This window comes from Convolutriloba macropyga, chromosome 4 (assembly GCF_964194025.1).
Source record: "Convolutriloba macropyga chromosome 4, txConMacr16.3, whole genome shotgun sequence".
NCBI lineage: Eukaryota > Metazoa > Xenacoelomorpha > Acoela > Convolutidae > Convolutriloba > Convolutriloba macropyga.
Window position 1 is genome coordinate 2,937,403 of NC_134471.1, and position 23,804 is coordinate 2,961,206.

A 23,804-nucleotide genomic window follows, 5' to 3' on the forward strand; every position below is an offset into this window, starting at 1 on the left:
AATTCAAAGAATTTTCATTGACAATAAAACTAGACTTAGAACGGACAATGAGTGAATTGGGAAAACCATTACTTAAAACATCAGATAAAAAAAGAAAAAGCAAAATCAATGTCAAAATGCCGCATGTGAACAAAAAAAAACACCAGCCAGAAATGCAAATTTAGTTCAAAGGAAAACATAGGCCTAGAATAAACTATGAATGGATGGGCAAAAACCATTTAGAAAAAAAATCCGATCCAAAAAGCCGAAAAACAGTAAAAATCAAAAAAAAATTGTGCCGCATATGAACAAACTTCAGCCACATGTGAACAAAAAATCACTAGCGAGAAAGCGAATTTTTGTTCAAACACCGTTCTCTCACACTACGTCAAAATTAGAGCAAAAAATTTTCATTCCGTAAAACCAATTGGTTTTCCGCTCCACTTCCTGTTGCGACGTGACCAAAATCACCGCTCCAATTTGACTTCAAAAATCATGAAAAAGTGTGAACAGATCTTAAAAAAATAAACCAAGACAAGTTCTGACGTACAATTCAACAAATTTTCATTAACTAACCAAAAGAATAACCTAGAACGGACTATGAGTTGGAAACCAATTTGTAATAAATCAGATTAAAAAACGAAAATCTAAGTTAAAATGCCGCATGTGAGCAAAAAACCACTAGCGAGAAACTAAAATTTCGTTCAAACAAAAAACTGCGCCTAGAATGAACAATGAATGGATTGGGATAATCATTTCGAACAAAAAAAATCCGATCCAAATAATCGAAAACAGAGCCGGCAGATTACCGGAAAATAGCAGCGAGATACGCTTGTGGCATTACATGAATTGAAACAACTATAGAAGTAAAACAGACATATCGACCACCAGTCATTTAATAGACACCTAGACTTTTTGGGTTAGCTTTGGACTGTCATTTTTATGAGACACATAAGCTCTATAAGGAGAAAGCCCTAATAGGGCTTTTCAAAATAACAATCTTTTCCACTTGTGCCCCCTCAGCTTAATGGGCGCATATTATTTGCACTCCTCAGATGCACGTGCAATATTTATTACATAATGACTTACTATGTAATGGCACGTGCTCTGTAACTGAGGGCGCATAACGTACTGGGGGGCACAAACGGAACAGATCCCAAAATTAATATTCGAAATCAAAAGCTCAAGACTAATAATCAAGAATTAGGGCATATATGTTTGGCACTACTTAGATGCACACTATTGACCTTTAATAAGTAAATGTACATAAAATTTAAACTTCCATAAGTGAGTTCATAAGTCATTTTTTTGAGTGAAGTAAGTCATTGAAAAGTCAATTCCAAGAATTCAGGGTAAGACGAAACAAAAATCTGTTAGACGAAGTAAAAAAATTAGGAGCGCTATAATAGCCGCCTGGAATTGAGGAAGCGGCTATTAGAAACAGTAAAAATCAAAGTGAAATTGCCGCATATGAACAAAAAACCACTAGCGGAAAAGCGAATTTTTGTTCAAACACCGCTTTCTCACTCTACTTTAAAATTAGAGCAAAAAAATTTTATGCCACATGAACAAAAACCACTTTTTGTTCCTCCGCTCTTCAATTTTATTCAACACTCAAACCATTCTCAATTTTTTAACGCATTTCATTTCCTGCTTCAAAAGTCACTCCCATAAAATTGATTAAAACAGACTCCTCCTATACTCCTATTCGAGTCCTAAAAAGGACAGAGCCCCAATAGAATTCAAATTCTTTTAATTGTAAAAAAGGAGAGCGCCCAGATAATAGCCTTTGAGAGGCTGACGGCGGCTATAAAAACCTGTCTACCAGTTAACTTTGAATAAATTTTCGACCCCTTATTTTTAGATAATAGTTAACTCGCAACCTATTTCGGCGCGCCTTTCAACTGACCTTTAGTAGTAAACTGCCGCCAATTGAGTTCAGCTGATTAAAATTGTGAATGTCAAAGCAATTTAGTTCCTTCAAAAGGCAAGACATCTAACGTGATAAAGATTAATTCAAATTTGACCTTTACGTCTTGAAATTCTGCTTAATCTGTACGCTATTAAATTCTGCTAGTAAAACTCGAAGAGAGCTGTTCAGACAATTATGGCCCTCGCTTTTTACCAATTTATCCCGTTATTGAAGACGGGTTGTCAACTTAAACCTCTCAAATGCACGATAGAAAGTTCTATAGAGCCATGCAAATATTTTGCATAAAAACACAAACGTTTGCAAAATTTGTTTCAACCTTCGCTCGAGGGCATATAGCAATGGCACGGAAATTTATTAAAGAGCAATTTGAAAATTCTGGTTTATATCAAACCAAGTTCTTCAATCTATTTTTATAGAAGTGACAACAACTTAGGAAGCATGCGTGTATCTGCGAAGTAACTCTTGAATTCTGCAAATGCACTAGTTTACCCTGTTAGCCATATCTGGATCTGTTGTGTTTTGAGAGACCAGTTGTTTTGATGAGTTCCCAGACACCATTCTGGTTCTGGACAACTTGGAAGCTGAACTGAAGGGTGTCGGAGTGGTCTCGAATATCTGAAATAAATTTCAACCAAGTCAAAAAATTGTTTCAATAACAGCTGTTCTGTCTTTTGAAATGCTAAAGAGAAGATGATGCGAACGTTAATGATTTCGCTCTAAACTAAAACAACACGCTTGTATTCTGAAAACCTAAAAGTATATTATACTTCATAATAGGTAGGTACAACACGTTCATCGGAACCCAAAAGAGAGGCCACACTATTTTTCAGTTCGGACAACCAATTTCTATATCAATCATTTTCCATCGCTTCAGTAAACCTTCTCAAGTGCATTAAACCCTATTCAAGATTCTTCACTTGTGGGTTAATGAGCTCATTAATTGAAAACAAGATTGTGATTCTAATAAACATGACCTCAGTCGTTGCCTGTTTATCCCGTTTCTCAAGACAAAAAGTCACGAAATTTGGTCGTATGAAAACTCTGAAGCAGAAAAATGCATTAAAAAAGAGCCATAGGACCAAAATAATTGCTACATACTTCATTTGAACACAATTAAGAGCCAGGTACCTTGCCAATTCAGACTTGACTCACCTGGTGAAAATTGTTGAGAATGACGAGTACAATCTGATTGACAAATTTAATCTCCATCACATTAGCAATGCTCTTTCCTTCTGAATGCAGAAGACTCGTTCCAACACATGTAGACATGTTAGCCGCTGTCATTTTTGTCTTCTCACTCGCTGCTATGATGCGAGTGAAATGCTCAACTATTTTCTTTATCGCTCTGAAGTGATTGCGAGGGAGTTGGTGTATAATTGAGTGCACATGGCTGATTTGATCTTCCTTCGAATCACTCGTCTCTGAAATGCGATCAAAGTTTTGGCATAATTATGCTGACTCAAGTAAAACTTGAACAAAGCGTGAAGTGAAAAAAGCAGATTTCTTAGATAATCTCTGTTTGAGTACATGACCGTGGCTAAAAACATAGCAGGCAAATTGTCGGAAAATAGGAACTTGTGACCCCACAGACCAACGTTGGGAAAATTAGCAACAGCTGTTTGTAAGTGTCAAAAAAGTTTTGTTTCAATAGATTCAATAAAAATGGTGCATTCAGCCTACAAATAGGAGGAAAGTAAGCTTTATACCAATATCAGTTAGCAATATACTCTAAGGAAGCCTATAGCATTAAGTCAAGTCGTAAAACATCAAGTATTAGTGCCCGGGTTTAATTAGATAATCGCAATTCTTTCCATTTGGATTTTTGACCCTTGACGTATTTGAGACAATTTGCACAATAAATTCAAAATTCCATTCAGTTGAAACAGTGAGTAAGGTATATCAGCAATCAAATATAAAAGCGTGACTTTGTTAAAACAAAATTTAAAAACCAGAGCGGGTAGAATACCGCAGAAAAAAATAAAAAGGAAAAACAGAACCAAAATTTGGGCCAGAATTAGATCGCTGGGGAATAGGTAGGTTTGGAGGATTGATAGCTGGGAGTGAGTGTAACGCAGTTGTGGATTATGTAGGTATGTACGAGTTGGGGTGTCTGTTATTTGAATAGCATCAAAAAGTGTTCTAATTTGGCGTGCAGTTTCAGTTAGATTGCAATACCGAACTTAATTCAGCTTCTAAACTGAAAGCTAATAAGCTTAAAACCGATATCAGCTAGCAAACACTCTAATGAACTTTGGTGACCTAATTCTCAATGACTTAATGACGGGGCTTTATCGGTTTATCCCGTCTCTTTTGATTTTGCTCTTTTGACCTTGACTAAATTCGCTATCTTGCGTAATTCATCGATTGAATGGATTTAAAAATCATTGAGTTGAGACAGTGAGTGAGGTAAGTCAGAAGCCAAACGTGAAAAGCCGTTTGAGAGGCTGACGGCGGCTATTAGACATAAACCGACTAATGTCGGAAGAATGGCTCTTGAACGAAAGGCGGGGCAATTTAATTCGGGCGCTATAGCCTAGATAATTTTTTCTTTATGGATGCAAAACAGTTGCCCACGATGGGATTCAAACCATGGACCCCCCATCCCTCACCGGAAGCACTGCCCACTCGTCTATCAGGCCCTTGTTTTATTATGCTGCAATCGATTTTATTTTAGCTACAAGCTCTACTTCGGAGTGAGTGCAATAGAGATCACTCAAAAATGAAGAACGAAAGCGTGAAAAAGTCACTTGAGAAGTCAAAGAATGTTCTAGAAGAAAAGCGCAAAATGGTCAAACGAAAAATTTGCATAAAAAGACCAACACGTTTAGAATAATTGCTATGAACTTCGTTCAAGAGCAATTAAAAACTGCTCAGCCACTTAATGCTCTCCCAAGTTTTGCCTGTTGATGCAGTTTTTGAGAAGCTGACTGCAGCTATTACAAATTGACTTTCCTAAAAGTTGAATTTCTTTCTAACTTATTGAGAATTTTCAAAAACCACCTGATCAATGCACCAACACCAAATCAATTGTTAATTGAAGGTACATACGCGCCATTTGATAAATTGGAAATAATTGGAATAACATGAAAATGAGCAAAACCCGCTAAATGCACCCCCCCCCCCCAATACTCAACCAAGCAGCCCAAAATCCTAATTGGCGTAAACTCTTTACAATAACTAAAAACATTATGATATCGGCAAAACCACCTCACTAATTGTTACTCAACTCAATCCTTTCAAAACAGTAAAAACTGCTTGAAAAAGTCACCGAGCGGAACAAAATTTCACTAACAATATTATTGATTTTAAAACTCTTCTCCGATTCGCTAAAATAGAAGCACAATAATACCCGGCTGAGTAAATGATACGGGCAAGAAACAAATCTCTCCTTGTTCTGATGTCAAAATATTGTTGGACGCAACAATTAAATTTGACAGTATGACTTCATCATTTCATGCACATTCAGTCAGACCTTTTCTACTTACTGGCAACATTGACGAGCTTGTAGTAGAGATGGTAGGGAATAAGAGGCTCTTTGAGTTCCTGGAGGAACTTCTTGAGAGCACTGGTGAGAGTCTTCACCTCAACCCCATTCGGATCTTGCATGACCCCTGAGACATCGTGGTAGATAAAGAATGCTTCCAGAAGCTCAACTACCTTCTTAGCTCCTCCCGGTTTGCGAAAAGTTCCCTCCTGCTCCAGGCCACCTAGAAAACAAACCAATTTTAAAAAATCAATACCACGTATCATTTTTCCCCAGTTATAGAATGTTCAATTTGTGCGCTCAACAAGTGTACGAAAAACTGTCTAGAATCTGTCTTTATTTTAGTTTGTTCACTGCCAAGTTATAAACTTGACCAAAATCCACCCGTTATCTACTAAAAGTCTACATCGAATCTAAACCATTCTCAGCGCCACTAAAAGAAGAACATACCCTCTCTCTCGATGGCATTAATTATGAAGTCAATGAACTCCAGACCCCGCTCGTCCAATTCATACACCCCGAGACTCTGATACTTTCGGTAGTCCTCGTAAATCTAAATACAAACTCGACCATTCATTTCTGTAAGACAATACCACAAAAAATGAAGATATGCAAGATATGCACTCAAAATCATTCAACATTTTACTATGCCAGAGCATAGCTCTCAAAATTTTCAAGTAAAAATGCATAAATAAACGCACATATGAAACCATGTAAATTTTTTGTCTTTTAATATCCTTTTCCTGGTCTAAAATTTCCAGTCAAAATAGGCGTATTGGAAGAAATGAGTTGGCTGAATCATAAATGGAAACAAAACCTTAAACGTATTATGATGCTTTGCCTTAAGGTTGACTTATTGATTCACTACAACATCAAAAAATCAGATGAATTAATTTTAAGGTGACCTTTTCAAAGCATTTGCACCTGAGCGGTACATCATAAAAGATAAAAATTGGCAATAAAAACCGTCAAACACAATAGGTTATAACTCAAAAAGAAAGAATTCCATTACCGAGAAACTCTTGAGATATAACAATATTTAGAAAAAATTCGATAATTTGAACAAACTCAATTTGCTTTTAGAGTCTATTTTGTTTGAATTTCAGAATCCTTTTACATTTCAGCAAAAAAACCAAAAAAATACAGGCAAAAAATGCGTCAAGACGAACCGACGTAAATTAGTCCAAAAATTGTTCAGTACAAAAACGTTGTAATTGTGATTTTGGGGAAAAGAATGAGGCTCTATAAATGAATTGTCACGCATCTTTTGCATGAAATACACATCGTTGAGAGATTGAATAGAAATTGGTGTTGTTTAAAAACTGGTGTCATTTATGATATCAAACACCAAATGAAACAGATCATTGAACAAATAATGCACAGTTCATGTATTTATCTTCATTCAGTTCTAGCCCTCTCACCCTCTTTGACAAAAAGCTACTAAACAGAGAAATCTGCGTTGTTTTCTTGATCTTGAGATTTTCAATTATTTGATCTCTTGGCTTGGGTGAATCAAAGCGAACGAAAAAAAGTCTAACGAATTGTCCCCTCCCATTTGGTGACAAAGTTTAATAAATTACTCCGCACTAATTGAGAGAGCGTAACAATTCAGTAGACAAATTTGCAGCTAATAGAAGATACATTAAACAGGACAGATCAATATATGAAACAAAACAGGTTAACCTTGAATGAGGAAAAACGGAGTTAATGGTGTTCAGGAATGAAAAATTGCCAATCATTGAAACTGTCGATTTCAAGGGACACCGATTGGAAGCATCTGAAAAATGTAGATATTTAGGTGTAATAATTGATAGGGAACTGACATACAAAAATCAACTAAATAAGGTTATCAGTAAAAATGGCTTCAGCAATCAGATCATTATATTTGGTTCGTTATCAGGTACCGTTAAAAACAAGAATAAATCCTTTTAAATCTCTAGTTTTATCTCATTTAGATCTTAGTGCGATTTTTTTCAAAATTTACAATCTTACTCTTTTGACAGAATTAACAAACAAATAAACTGGGACATAAAAGTTTGTTTTATAAAAACCAAATACTGCCAGAGATCTACTTCTGGGGACTAAAATTCTTCCAGCAGAGCTCCAAATAACACGGGTGTCATTAAATAGGTTTTTCAATATTCTCCAACAAACAAGAAATCGCTCTAATAAACATTTCAGATTTTTGAAAAACGTGCCAATTATTGCAAACAAACGAACCCATAACCTGTTCTTAGAACAAACATGTAAGTCAAAATGGAGTAATGGTTCAATTGTTCGTAACTTCATTCGAAAATGGAACACACTTGCAATTACAATTAGAAAAGAAACGTCGAAGACCAAATTCAAACAAAAAGTTAGAGCGGAAATGCTTAAACGACACGAAAGAGTTCCAATAGACAGAAGGGTTGCAGGATTCAAACATATTGTTTATTAAACTATTTTAAGAAAACCGAACCTTAGTTTGTTATGAATTAGAAAATAATAATGTTTGATTAATAAATTTATAACATATAACATTAACCAAGGGGTTATTTTAATTTACATGTTTCAGATTTAAAAAAAAAACTCAATCATTTCATTCATTATTTATACTGTAGAGTCACGGTCAAATAAAATCGTTGCCAAGCCTCGCATAGCACAAATTCAAATAAGCTGGGCAAACGGATTTTAAGCCATTGGCAGTCCAACCGTTTGGAAGCTTCTGCTATCTGCATGTACAGCTAATCGTTTAATGGTTTTCCGAGGAATCTGCGACACACCCTCAAATGTTTCGAAAGCTATTAGAGAAAAACTGGACACCAATTTCATTACATTTTTGCGAAAACTAGTCAATTTTTCGGTCCCAGACAGCTGCTAGTGCGAAAGCAAATTTGAAAATAGATTGGATTGCAGTGGTGAGGTAATACGAATGTCCAGGGGGTGGCGATAGACCTGAAATGAAACTAGAAAAAACAATGTCTCCTGGCACAGAATTATCATGGGCAGCAGATTTTTCTATTCTGTTTAGATCGGAAGGTTCGCTGTGATGCAGACCGATAAAATTTTCTTTCTAATTTGATTATGATATACCTCGGCAATGGCAATAAACAACTTGATCCTGATCCCCAGGCTCATCTAAGGTACACGAATTACATTATGGTCTTTTCCTCTCCGTTTGGTACATCAGTACGCCTAGTTGATTCTTGTTCAGCGGCAAAAAGATTTGGCCTAAAGTTTCAGATGAGTGCCGGAATGAGTTCTGCTGTCAACCAGGCTCTTAGATGCGGGACGGAACGATAACAAGAGTTCTTTGACTCAGCTGGAGCTTTCAATGAGATTTTTAGAAGCCTCACCAACAGGTTGTTGTCCTTTTTGCGGTATTTGTTGTGATATTGCAAAACCTTGTAGATCAAAAATTAGTTCGGCAAATCTTGTTTAGGGTTGAATTTTTGCCAGTTAAAAGCACAAAGAGTGATGATGTTTGAGCAATAGATTGAGCGGTAGAAAAGCTTCTTTTATTCGATCGATTGTTCACCGTAAGGCATTTGATACCATTGATCATATTATATTACTTCACCGTAAGGCATTTGATACCATTGATCATATTATATTACTTCATAAGTTGGACTCTTATGGTGCCAGGTCAAAATCACTAGATTGGTTCAAGTCGTACTTAACGAATCACTAGCAACAGGTTGAAGTTAATTAGTCCTATCTAAATGGCAAAGCGTTAAGTACGGTTCTTCACAGGGTTCTATTCTTGGTCCGCTCCTCTTCTTAATATACATTAATGATTTACCATTGCGGTGCACTAACTCAAAAATTTTGTTGTTTGCTGATGATACGAACCTCACTTTCATTGATGTTGGAAGTGAGGACGTTCAAAAAGAATTGAATGAGGTAAAAGATTGGCTTGCAGCGAATAAATTGTCTCTTAATGTTAATAAAACAGTTCAGATGAATGTTAAGCAAAATGCTATTGATAATAATTTCCTGATTGATAACTCAACCATAAATTGTCTTTGCAGACCATAAGCTAACTTTTGCTTCACATGTACAATACGTAACATCGAGACTCTCTAAGCAGTGTGGCATAATGGCAAAACTTAGGCACTTTGACCCACGATCTAAATTAACAGAATACTACAAAAACAACGTTAATTCTGTTATCCAATACGGTATTCTGATTTACGGTTGTACAAGTTATTCAATGTTCGAGCCTATTTTTATGGTTCAAAAGAAAATTTTGAAGCTAATTCATTTTAGGAAGTATAGTGATAGTTCTTCAGATCTTTTTATGAATCATGAAGGTTTGAACGTGTATCAACTTCATATACGAACTTCTTATCATTAAGTAAGCTCCGCAAGGAGCCACAACTCAATGCAATGACATGCTTACTTTAGATGAAAGGCGGATAACCCGCAGTTCGGCAAAACTGCTGCTAAATGAACCTTTATGTAGAGCGCAAATTGAAAAAAGATCAACTAAGGCAAGGATCACTAAGCTCATCAATGCTCTTTTAAATGCAGGCGTTTTTCCTTAAGATATTGTTTGCGGTTGTGTTAATAAAAAAAATTAATTTTTACCACAATTTCAAAGAATTTTATGTAGTCAACAACGATGATATTGTCAAAAGCCTCTTTTCCCGATTTCTTTTCTTTTCTTTTCTATACCCTTGGATAAATGCTACCAGAGGTTTATTTGAGAGTTGGCTTTTTTGAGCCTCTAAAACCCACTAGTTTGAGGTATCGCATTTTTTGTTTTTTTTTAGCATTTTGGGCGAAAACGGAATTGAAATTACATAAAATTATCAAAAATTCTAAAACTTTTTGATCTTCAGGTTCAAATCCAAGTGGGTAGTAGTTATTCCCGGTAGTTCAAGTCCCGGTAGTAGCAACGGGTTGAAGTTAATCGTGTTGTATGTAAATGGTAAATGGCAAAGCGTTAAGTACGGTGCTTCACAGGGTTCTATTCTTGGTCCGCTCCTCTTCTTAATATACATTAATGATTTACAATTGCGGTGCACTAACTCAAAAAGTTTGTTGTTTGCTGATGATACGAACCTCACTTTCATTGATGTTGGAAGTGAGGACGTTCAAAAAGAATTGAATGAGGTAAAAGATTGGCTTGCAGCGAATAAATTGTCTCTTAATGTTAATAAAACAGTTCAGATGAATGTTAAACAAAATGCTATTGATAATAATTTCCTGATTGATAACTCAACCATAAATTGTCTTTGCAGACCATAAGCTAACTTTTGCTTCACATGTACAATACGTAACATCGAGACTCTCTAAGCAGTGTGGCATAATGGCAAAACTTAGGCACTTTGACCCGCGATCTAAATTAACAGAATACTACAAAAACAACGTTAATTCTGTTATCCAATACGGTATTCTGATTTACGGTAGTACAAGTTATTCAATGTTCGAGCCTATTTTTATGGTTCAAAAGAAAATTTTGAAGCTAATTCATTTTAGGAACTATTGTGATAGTTCTTCAGATCTTTTTATGAATCATAAAGTTTTGAACGTGTATCAACTTCATATACGAACTTCTTGTCATTAAGTAAGCTCCACCAGGAGCCACAACTCAACGACATGTTTACTTTAGTTGAAAGGCGGATAACCCGCAGTGCGGCAACACTGCTGCTAAATGAACCTTTATGTAGAGCGCAAATTGAAAAAAGATCAACTAAGGCAAGGGTCACTAAGCTCTTCAATGCTCTTTCAAATGCAGACGTTTTTCCTTAAGATATTGTTTGCGGTTGTGTTAATAAAAAAACTAATTTTTACCACAATTTCAAAGAAACATATGTAGTCAACAACGATGATATTGTCAAAAGCCTCTTTGCCCGATCTTTTTCTTTTCTTTTCTATACCCTTGGATAAATGCTACCAGAGGTTTATTTGAGAGTTGACTTTTTGTGTAAAATATGAGCCTCTAAAAACCCAGTAGTTCATGAGATATCGCATTTTTTGTTTTTTAGCATTTTGGGCGAAAACGGAATTGAAATTACTTAAAAAACTATCAAAAATTCGAAAATTTTTGATCTTCAGGTTCAAGTCCAAGTGGGTAGTAGTTATTCCTGGTAGTTAAAGTCCCGGTAGTAGCAACGGGTTGAATTTAATCGTGTTGTATGTAAATGGCAAAGCGTTAGGTACGGTGCTTCACAGGTTTCTATTCTTGGTCCGCTCCTCTTCCTAATATATATTAATGATTTACCATTGCGGTGCACTAACTCAAAAAGTTTGTTGTTTCCTGATGATACGAACCTCACTTTCATTGATGTTGAAAGTGAGGACGTTCAAAAAGAATTGAATGAGGTAAAATATTGGCTTGCAGCGAATAAATTGTCTCTTAATGTTAATAAAACAGTTCAGATGAATGTTAAGCAAAATGCTATTGATAATAATTTCCTGATTGATAACTCAACCATAAATTGTAGACAAAAAGCTATCTTTTGCTTCACATGTACAATACGTAACATCGAGACTCTCTAAACAGTGTGGCATAATGGCAAAACTTAGGCACTTTGACACGCGATCCAAATTAATAGAATACTACAAAACAACGTTAATTCTGTTATCCAATACGGTATTCTGAATTACGGTAGTACAAGTAATTCAATGTTCGAGACTATTTTTATGGTTCATAAGAAAATTTTGAAGCTAATTCAATTTAGGAACTATAGTGATAGTTCTTCAGATCTTTTTATGAATCATAAAGTTTTGAACGTGTATCAACTTCATATACGAACTTCTTATCATTAAGTAAGCTCAACCAGGAGCCACAACTCAATGCAATGACATGTTTACTTTAGATGAAAGGCGGATAACCCGCAGTTCGGCAAAACTGCTGCTAAATGAACCTTTATGTAGAGCGCAAATTGAAAGAAGATCAACTAAGGCAAGGATCACTAAGCTCCTCAATGCTCTTTTAAATGCAGGCGTTTTTCCTTAAGATATTGTCTGCGGTTGTGTTAATAAAAAAATTAATTTTTACCACAATTTCAAAGAAATTCATGTAGTCAACAACGATGATATTGTCAAAAGCCTCTTTTCCCGAATTCTTTTCTTTTCTTTTCCATACCCTTGGATAAATGCTACCAGAGGTTTATTTGAGAGTTGGCTTTTTTGTGTAAAATATGAGCCTCTAAAACCCAGTAGTTTATGAGATATCGCATTTTTTTTTAGCATTTTGGGCGAAAACGGAATTGAAATTACTTAAATTATCAAAAATTCTAAAAATTTTTGATCTTCAGGTTCAAGTCCAAGTGGGTAGTAGTTATTCCCGGTAGTAGCAACGCGTTGAATTTAATCGTGTTGTATGTAAATGGCAAAGCGTTTACTACGGTGTTTCACAGGGTTCTATTCTTGGTCCGCTCCTCTTCTTAATATACCTTAAAGATTTACCATTGCGGTGCACTAACTCAAAAAGTTTGTTGTTTGCTGATGATACGAACCTCACTTTCATTGATGTTGAAAGTGAGGACGTTCAAAAAGAATTGAATGAGGTAAAAGATTGGCTTGCAGCGAATAAATTGTCTCTTAATGTTAATAAAACAGTTCAGATGAATGTTAAGCAAAATGCTATTGATAATAATTTCCTGATTGATAACTCAACCATAAATTGTCTTTGTAGACAATAAGCTAACTTTTGCTTCACATGTACAATACGTAACACCGAGACTCTCTAAGCAGTGTGGCATAATGGCAAAAATAGGCACTTTGACCCGCGATCTAAATTAATAGAATACTACAAAAACAACGTTAATTCTGTTATCCAATACGGTATTCTGATTAACGGTAGTACAAGTTATTCAATGTTCGAGCCTATTTTTATGCTTCAAAAGAAAATTTTGAAGCTAATTCATTTTAGGAACTATAGTGATAGTTCTTCAGATCTTTTTATGAATCATAAAGTTTTGAACGTGTATCAACTTCATATACGAACTTCTTATCATTAAGTAAGCTCCACCAGGAGCCACAACTCAATGACATGTTTACTTTAGTTGAAAGGCGGATAACCCGCCGTTCGGCAGAACTGCTGCTAAATGAACCTTTATGTAGAGCGCAAATTGAAAAAAGATCAACTAAGGCACGGGTCACTAAGCTCTTCAATGCTCTTTCAAATGCAGACATTTTTCCTTAAGATATTGTTTGCGGTTGTGTTAAAAAAACTAATTTTTACCACAATTTCAAAGAAATTTATGTAGTCAACAACGAGGATATTGTCAAAAGCCTCTTTTCCCGATTTCTTTTCTTTTCTTTTCTATACCTTTGGATAAATGCTACCACAGGTTTATTTGAGAGTTGGCTTTTTGTGTAAAATATGATCCTCTAAAACCCAGTAGTTTATGAGATATCGCATTTTTTGTTTTTTTAGCATTTTGGGCGAAAACGGAATTGAAATTACTTAAAATTATTAAAAATTCTAAAAATTTTTGATCTTCAGGTTCAAGTCCAAGTGGGTAGTAGTTATTCCCGGTAGTTCAAGTCACGGTAGTAGCAACGGGTTGAATTTAATCGTGTTGTATGTAAATGGCAAAGCGTTAAGTACGGTGCTTCACAGGGTTCTATTCTTGGTCCGCTCCTCTTCTTAATATACATTAATGATTTACCATTGCGGTGCAATAACTCAAAAAGTTTGTTGTTTGCTGATGATACGAACCTCACTTTCATTGATGTTGAAAGTGAGGACGTTCAAAAAGAATTGAATGAGGTAAAAGATTGGCTTGCAGCGAATAAATTGTCTCTTAATGTTAATAAAACAGTTCAGATAAATGTTAAGCAAAATACTATTGATAATGCGTTCTTGATTGATAACTCAACCATATACTGTCTTTATAGACAATAAGCTATCTTTTGCTTCACATGTACAATACGTAACATCGAGACTCTCTAAACAGTGTGGCATAATGGCAAAACTTAGGCACTTTGACACGCGATCTAAATTAATAGAATACTACAAAAACAACGTTAATTCTGTTATCCAATACGGTATTCTGATTTACGGTAGTACAAGTTATTCAATGTTCGAGCCTATTTTTATGCTTCAAAAGAAAATTTTGAAGCTAATTCATCTTAGGAACTATAGTTATAGTTCTTCAGATCTTTTTATGAATCATAAAGTTTTGAACGTGTATCAACTTCATATACGAACTTCTTATCATTAAGTAAGCTCCACTAGGAGCCACAACTCAATGACATGTTTACTTTAGTTGAAAGGCGGATAACCCGCAGTTCGGCAGAACTGCTGCTAAATGAACCTTTATGTAGAGCGCAAACTGAAAAAAGATCAACTAAGGCACGGGTCACTAAGCTCTTCAATGCTCTTTCAAAAGCAGACATTTTTCCTTAAGATATTGTTTGCGGTTGTGTTAATAAAAAAAACTAATTTTTACCACAATTTCAAAGAAATTTATGTAGTCAAGAACGAGGATATTGTCAAAAGCCTCTTTGCCCGATTTTTTTCTTTTCTTTTCTATACCCTTGGATAAATGCTACCAGAGTTTTATTTGAGAGTTGGCTTTTTTTTGTGTAAAATATGAGCCTCTAAAACCCAGTAGTTTATGAGATATCGCATTTTTTGTTTTTTTAAGCATTTTGGGCGAAAAAGGAATTGAAATTACTTAAAATTATCAAAAATTCTAAAAATTTGTGATCTTCAGGTTCAAGTCCAAGTTGGTAGTAGTTATTCCCGGTAGTTCAAGTCACGGTAGTAGCAACGGGTTGAATTTAATCGTGTTGTATGTAAATGGCAAAGCGTTAAGTACGGTGCTTCACAGGGTTCTATTCTTGGTCCGCTCCTCTTCTTAATATACATTAATGATTTACCATTGCGGTGCACTAACTCAAAAAGTTTGTTGTTTGCTGATGATACGAACCTCACTTTCATTGATGTTGAAAGTGAGGACGTTCAAAAAGAATTGAATGAGGTAAAAGATTGGCTTGCAGCGAAAAAATTGTCTCTTAATGTTAATAAAACAGTTCAGATGAATGTTAAGCAAAATACTATTGATAATGCGTTCCTGATTGATAACTGAACCATAAATTTTCTTTATAGACAATAAGCTATCTTTTGCTTCACATGTACAATACGTAACATCGAGACTCTCTAAACAGTGTGGCATAATGGCAAAACTCAGGCACTTTGACACGCGCTCTAAATTATTAGAATAATACAAAAACAACGTTAATTCTGTTATCCAATACGTTATTCTGATTTATGGAAGTACAAGTTATTCAATATTCGAGCCTATTTTTATGGTTCAAAAGAAAATTTTAAAGCTAATTCATTTTAGGAACTATAGTGATAGTTCTTCAGATCTTTTTATGAATCATAAAGTTTTGAACGTGTATCAACTTCATATACGAACTTCTTATCATTAAGTAAGCTCCACCAGGAGCCACAACTCAATGACATGTTTACTTTAGTTGAAAGGCGGATAACCCGCAGTTCGGCAGAACTGCTGCTAAATGAACCTTTATGTAGAGCGCAAATTGAAAAAAGATCAACTAAGGCACGGGTCACTAAGCTCTTCAATGCTCTTTCAAATGCAGGCGTTTTTCCTTAAGATATTGTTTGCGGTTGTGTTAATAAAAAAACTAATTTTTACAATTTCAAAGAAATTTATGTAGTCAACAACGAGGATATTGTCAAAAGCCTCTTTGCCCGATTTTTTTCTTTTCTTTTCCATACCCTTGGATAAATGCTACCAGAGTTTTATTTGAGAGTCGGCTTTTTTGTGCAAAATATGAGCCTCTAAAACCCAGTAGTTTATGAGATATCGCATTTTTTGTTTTTTTTTTAGCATTTTGGGCGAAAACGGAATTGAAATCACTTAAAATTATCAAAAATTCTAAAAATTCTTGATCTTCAGGTTCAAGTCCAAGTGGGTAGTAGTTATTCCCGGTATTTCAAGTCCCGGTAATAGCAACGGGTTGAATTTAATCGTGTTGAATGTAAATGGCAAAGCGTTAAGTACGGTGCTTCACAGGGTTCTATTCTTGTTCCGCTCCTCTTCTTAATATACATTAATGATTTACCATTGCGGTGCACTAACTCAAAAAGTTTGTTGTTTGCTGATGATACGAACCTCACTTTCATTGATGTTGAAAGTGAGGGCGTTCAAAAAGAATTGAATGAGGTAAAAGGTTGGCTTGCAGCGAAAAAATTGTCTCTTAATGTTAATAAAACAGTTCAGATAAATGTTAAGCAAAATACTATTGATAATGCGTTCTTGATTGATAACTCAACCATATATTGTCTTTATAGACAATAAGCTATCTTTTGCTTCACATGTACAATACGTAACATCGAGGCTCTCTAAACAGTGTGGCATAATGGCAAAACTCAGGCACTTTGACACGCGCTCTAAATTATTAGAATAATACAAAAACAACGTTAATTCTGTTATCCAATACGTTATTCTGATTTATGGAAGTACAAGTAATTCAATGTTCGAGCCTATTTTTATGGTTCAAAAGAAAATTTTAAAGCTAATTCATTTTAGGAACTATAGTGATAGTTCTTCAGATCTTTTTATGAATCATAAAGTTTTGAACGTGTATCAACTTCATATACGAACATCTTATCATTAAGTAAGCTCCACCAGGAGCCACAACTCAATGACATGTTTACTTTAGTTGAAAGGCGGATAACCCGCAGTTCGGCAGAACTGCTGCTAAATGAACCTTTATGTAGAGTGCAAATTGAAAAAAGATCAACTAAGGCACGGGTCACTAAGCTCTTCAATGCTCTTTCAAATGCAGGCGTTTTTCCTTAAGATATTGTTTGCGGTTGTGTTAATAAAAAAACTAATTTTTACAATTTCAAAGAAATTTATGTAGTCAACAACGAGGATATTGTCAAAAGCCTCTTTGCCCGATTTTTTTCTTTTCTTTTCCATACCCTTGGATAAATGCTACCAGAGTTTTATTTGAGAGTCGGCTTTTTTGTGCAAAATATGAGCCTCTAAAACCCAGTAGTTTATGAGATATCGCATTTTTTGTTTTTTTTTAGCATTTTGGGCGAAAACGGAATTGAAATCACTTAAAATTATCAAAAATTCTAAAAATTCTTGATCTTCAGGTTCAAGTCCAAGTGGGTAGTAGTTATTCCCGGTATTTCAAGTCCCGGTAATAGCAACGGGTTGAATTTAATCGTGTTGAATGTAAATGGCAAAGCGTTAAGTACGGTGCTTCACAGGGTTCTATTCTTGTTCCGCTCCTCTTCTTAATATACATTAATGATTTACCATTGCGGTGCACTAACTCAAAAAGTTTGTTGTTTGCTGATGATACGAACCTCACTTTCATTGATGTTGAAAGTGAGGGCGTTCAAAAAGAATTGAATGAGGTAAAAGGTTGGCTTGCAGCGAAAAAATTGTCTCTTAATGTTAATAAAACAGTTCAGATGAATGTTAAGCAAAATGCTATTGAAAATAATTTCCTGATTGATAACTCAACCATAAATTGTCTTTGTAGACAATAAGCTAACTTTTGCTTCACATGTACAATACGTAACATCGAGACTCTCTAAGCAGTGTGGCATGATGGCAAAATTAGGCACCTTGACCCGCGATCTAAATTAACAGAATACTACAAAAAAACAACGTTAATTCTGTTATCCAATACGGTATTCTGATTTACGGTAGTACAATTTATTCAATGTTCGAGCCTATTTTTATGCTTCAAAAGAAAATTTTGAAGCTAATTCATTTTAGGAACTATGGTGATAGTTCTTCAGATCTTTTTATGAATCATAAAGTTTTGAACGCGTCTCAACTTCATATACGAACTTCTTATCACTAAGTAAGCTCCACCAGGAGCCATAACTCAATGACATGTTTACTTTAGTTGAAAGGCGGATAACCCGCAGTTCGGCAAAACTGCTGCTAAATGAACCTTTATGTAGAGCGCAAATTGAAAAAAGATCAACTAAGGCAAGGGTCACTAAGCTCTTCAATACTCTTTCAAATGCAGACATTTTTCCTTAAGATATTGTTTGCGGTTGTGTTAATAAAAAAACTAATTTTTACCACAATTTATGTAGTCAACAACGATGATATTGTCAAAAGCCTCTTTGCCCGATTTTTTTCTTTTCTTTTCTATACCCTTGGATAAATGCTACCAGATTTTTATTTGAGAGTTGGCTTTTTTGTGTAAAATAGGAGCCTCTAAAACCCAGTAGTTTATGAGATATCGCATTTTTTGTTTTTTTAGCATTTTGGGCGAAAACGGAATTGAAATTACTTAAAAAAATTATCAAATATTCTAAAAATTTTTGATCTTCAAGTTCAAGTCCAAGTGGGTAGTAGTTATTCCCGGTAGTTCACGTCCCGGTAGTAGCAACGGGTTGAATTTAATCGTGTTTATGTAAATGGCAAAGCGTTAAGTACGGTGCTTCAAAGGGTTCTATTCTTGGTCCGCTCCTCTTCTTAATATATATTAATGATTTACCATTGCGGTGCACTAACTCAAAAACGTTTTTGGTTTGCTGATGATAAGAACCTCACTTTCATTGATGTTGAAAGTGAGGACGTTCAAAAAGAATTGAATGAGTTAAAAGATTGGCTTGCAGCAAATAAATTGGCTCTGAATGTTAATAAAACAGTTCAGATGAATGTTAAGCAAAATGCTATTGATAATAATTTCCTGATTGATAACACAACCATAAATTGTCTTTGTAGACAATAAGCTAAATTTTGCATCACATGTACAAAACGTAACATCGAGACTCTCTAAACAGTGTGGCATAATGGCAAAACTTAGGCACTTTGACACGCGATCTAAATTAATAGAATACTACAAAAACAACGTTAATTCTGTTATCCAATACGGTATTCTGATTTACGGTAGTACAAGTTATTCAATATTCGAGCCTTTTTTATGGTCCAAAAGAAAACTTTGAAGCTAATTCATTTTAGGAAGTATAGTGATAGTTCTTCAGATCTTTTTATGAATCATGAAGTTTTGAACGTGTATCAACTTCATATACGAACTTCTTATCATTAAGTAAGCTCCGCCAGGAGCCACAACTCAATGCAATGACATGCTTACTTTAGATGAAAGGCGGATAACCCGCAGTTCGGCAAAACTGCTGCTAAATGAACCTTTATGTAGAGCGCAAATTGAAAAAAGATCAACTAAGGCAAGGGTCACTAAGCTCTTCAATAATCTTTTAAATGCAGGCGTTTTTCCTTAAGATATTGTTTGCGGTTGTGTTAATAAAAAAATTAATTTTTACCACAATTTCAAAGAAATTTATGTAGTCAACAACAATGATATTGTCAAAAGCCTCATTGCCCGATTTTTTTTCTTTTCATTTCTATACCTTTCGATAAATGCTACAAGAGGTATATTTGAGAGTTAGCTTTTTTGTGTAAAATATGAGCCTCTAAAACCCAGTAGTTTATGAGATATCGCATTTTTTGTTTTTTTAAGCATTTTGGGCGAAAACGGAATTGAAATTACTCAAAAAAATTATCAAAAATTCTAAAAATTTTGGATCTTTAGGTTCAAGTCCAAGTGGGTAGTAGTTATTCCCGGTATTTCAAGTCCCGGTAGTAGCAACGGGTTGAACTTCATCGTGTTGTATATAAATGGCAAAGCTTTAAGTACGGTGCTTCACAGGGTTCTATTCTTGGTCCGCTCCTCTTCTTAATATACATTACTGATTTACCATTGCGGTGCACTAACTCAAAACGTTTGTTGTTTGCTGATGATACGAACCTCACTTTCATTGATGTTGAAAGTGAGGACGTTCAAAAAGAATTGAATGAGGTAAAAGAATGGCTTGCAGCTAATAAATTGTCTCTTAATGTTAATAAAAACAGTTCAGACGAATGTTAAGCAAAATGCTATTGATAATAATTTCCTGATTGATAACTCAACCATAAATTGTCTTTGTAGACAAAAAGCTAACTTTTTCTTCACATGTACAACACGTAACATCGAGACTCTAAGCAGTGTGGCATAATGGCAAAACTTAGGCACTTTGACCCGCGATCTAAATTAATAGAATACTACAAAAACAACGTTAACTCTGTTATCCAATACGGTATTCTGATTTACGGTAGTACAAGTTAATCAATGTTCGAGCCTATTTTTATGGTTCAAAAGAAAATTTTGAAGCTAATTCATTTTAGGAACTATAGTGATAGTTCTTCAGATCCTTTTATGAATCATAAAGTTTTGAACGTGTACCAACTTCATATACGAACTTCTTATCATTAAGTAAGCTCCACCAGGAGCCACAACTCAATGCAATGACATGTTTACTTTAGATGAAAGTCGGATAACCCGCAGTTCGGCAAAACTGCTGCTAAATGAACCTTTATGTAGAGCGCAAATTGAAAAAAGATCAACTAAGGCAAGGATCACTAAGCTCTTCAATGCTCTTTCAATTGCAGACATTTTTCCTTAAGATATTGTTTGCGGTTGTGTTAATAAAAAAACTAATTTTTACCACAATTTTACCACAATTTATGTAGTCAACAACAATGATATTGTCAAAAGCCTCTTTGCCCGATTTTTTTCTTTTCTTTTCTACACCCTTGGATAAATGCTACCAGAGTTTTATTTGAGAGTCGGCTTTTTTGTGCAAAATATGAGCCTCTAAAACCCAGTAGTTTATGAGATATCGCAGTTTTGTTTTTTTTAGCACTTTGGGCGAAAACGGAATTGAAAATACTTATAAAAATTATCAAAAATTTTAAAAATTTTTGATCTTCAGGTTCAAGTCCAAGTGGGTAGTAGTTATTCCCGGTAGTTCAAGTCCCGGTAGTAGCAACGGGTTGAACTTAATCGTGTTGTATGTAAATGGCAAAGCGTTAAGTACGGTGCTTCACAGGGTTCTATTCTTGGTCCGCTCCTCTTCTTAATATACATTAATGATTTACCATTGCGGTGCACTAACTCAAAACGTTTTTTGTTTGCTGATGATACGAACCTCACTTTCATTGATGTTGAAAGTGAGGACGTTCAAAAAGAATTGAATGAGGTAAAAGATTGGCTTGCAGCGAATAAATTGTCTCTTAATGTTAATAAAACAGTTCAGATAAATGTTAAGCAAAATACTATTGATAATGCGTTCTTGATTGATAACTCAACCATATATTGTCTTTATAGACAATAAGCTATCTTTTGCTTCACATGTACAATACGTAACATCGAGACTCTCTAAACAGTGTGGCATAATGGCAAAACTTAGGCACTTTGACACGCGATCTAAATTAATAGAATACTACAAAAACAACGTTAATTCTGTTATCCAATACGGTATTCTGATTTACGGTAGTAAAAGTTATTCAATATTCGAGCCTTTTTTATGGTCCAAAAGAAAATTTTTAAGAAAATTCATTTTAGGAAGTATAGTGATAGTTCTTCAGATCTTTTTATGAATCATGAAGTTTTGAACGTGTGTCAACTTCATATACGAACTTCTTATCATTAAGTAAGCTCCGCAAGGAGCCACAACTCAATGCAATGACATGCTTACTTTAGATGAAAGGCGGATAACCCGCAGTTCGGCAAAACTGCTGCTAAATGAACCTTTATGTAGAGCGCAAATTGAAAAAAGATCAACTAAGGCAAGGATCACTAAGCTCTTCAATGCTCTTTTAAATGCAGGCGTTTTTCCTTAAGATATTGTTTGCGGTTGTGTTAAAAAAATTAATTTTTACCACAAATTCAAAGAAATTTATGTAGTCAACAACGATATTGTCAAAAGCCTCTTTTCCCGATTTCTTTTCTTTTCTTTTATATACCCTTGGATAAATGCTACCAGAGGTTTAATTGAGAGTTGGCTTTTTTGTGTAAAATATGAGCCTCTAAAACCCAGTAGTTTGAGATATCGCATTTTTTGTTTTTTTTTAACATTTTGGGCGAAAACGGAATTGAAATTACTTAAAAAATTATCAAAAATTCTAAAAATTTTTGATCTTTAGGTTTAAGTCCAAGTGGGTAGTAGTTAATCCCGGTAGTTCAAGTCGCGGTAGTAGCAACCAGTTGAAGTTAATCGTGTTGTATGTAAATGGCAAAGCGTTAAGTACCGTGTGTCACAGGTTTATATTCTTGGTCCGCTCGACATTTTAATATACATTAATGATTTACCATTGCGGTGCACTAACTCAAAAAGTTTGTTGTTTCCTGATTATACGAACCTCACTTTCATTGATGTTGAATGTGAGGACGTTCAAAAAGAATTGAATGAGGTAAAAGATTGGCTTGCAGCGAATAAATTGTCTCTTAATGTTAATAAAACAGTTCAGATGAATGTTAAGCAAAATGCTATTGATAAGGCGTTCCTGATTGATAACTCAACCATAAATGGTCTTTGTAGACAATAAGCTATCTTTTGCTTCACATGTACAATACGTAACATCGAGACTCTCTAAACAGTGTGGCATAATGGCAAAACTTAGGCACTTTGACACGCGATCTAAATTAATAGAATACTACAAAAACAACGTTAATTCTGTTATCCAATACGGTATTCTGATTTACGGTAGTACAAGTTATTCAATATTCGAGCCTTTTTTATGGTCCAAAAGAAAATTTTGAAGCTAATTCATTTTAGGAAGTATAGTGATAGTTCTTCAGATCATTTTATGAATCATGAAGTTTTGAACGTGTATCAACTTCATATACGAACTTCTTATCATTAAGTAAGCTCCGCCAGGAGCCACAACTCAATGCAATGACATGCTTACTTTAGATGAAAGGCGGATAACCCGCAGTTCGGCAAAACTGCTGCTAAATGAACCTTTTTGTAGAGCGCAAATTGAAAAAAGATCAACTAAGGCTAGGATCACTAAGCTCTTCAATGCTCTTTTAAATGCAGGCGTTTTTCCTTAAGATATTGTTTGCGGTTGTGTTAATAAAATAACTAATTTTTACAATTTCAAAGAAATTTATGTAGTCAACAACGAGGATATTGTCAAAAGCCTCTTTGCCCGATTTCTTTTCTTTTCTTTTATATACCCTTGGATAAATGCTACCACAGGTTTATTTGAGAGTTGGCTTTTTTGTGTAAAATATGAGCCTCTAAAACCCAGTAGTTTGAGATATCGCATTTTTTGTTTTTTTTTTAAACATTTTGGGCGAAAACGGAATTGAAATTACTTAAAAAATTATCAAATATTCTAAAAAAATTTTTGATCTTCAGGTTCAAGTCCAAGTGGGTAGTAGTTAATCCCGGTAGTTCAAGTCACGGTAGTAGCAACGAGTTGAAGTTAATCGTGTTGTATGTAAATGGCAAAGCGTTAAGTACCGTGTGTCACAGGTTTATATTCTTGATCCGCTCGACTTTTTAATATACATTAATGATTTACCATTGCGGTGCACTAACTCAAAAAGTTTGTTGTTTCCTGATTATACGAACCTCACTTTCATTGATGTTGAAAGTGAGGACGTTCA

General features: G+C 34.8%; 1 protein-coding gene across 12 annotated transcripts in view; it reads right to left on the reverse strand.

Annotated features, from left to right (window-relative positions):
- The window catches only part of LOC142337413 (rho GTPase-activating protein 26-like), a 95,781-nt gene that overhangs the window by 31,438 nt on the left and 40,539 nt on the right, over positions 1–23,804 (reverse strand). For all 12 annotated transcript variants that reach the window (XM_075386600.1, XM_075386598.1, XM_075386597.1 and 9 more), the window contains 4 exons: positions 5,847–5,949; positions 5,398–5,619; positions 3,065–3,333; positions 2,402–2,527 (listed from right to left, as the gene is read on the reverse strand). In XM_075386600.1, the coding sequence (XP_075242715.1) occupies positions 2,402–2,527; positions 3,065–3,333; positions 5,398–5,619; positions 5,847–5,949 (720 nt within the window). The remainder of the gene's footprint in view (positions 1–2,401; positions 2,528–3,064; positions 3,334–5,397; positions 5,620–5,846; positions 5,950–23,804) is intronic.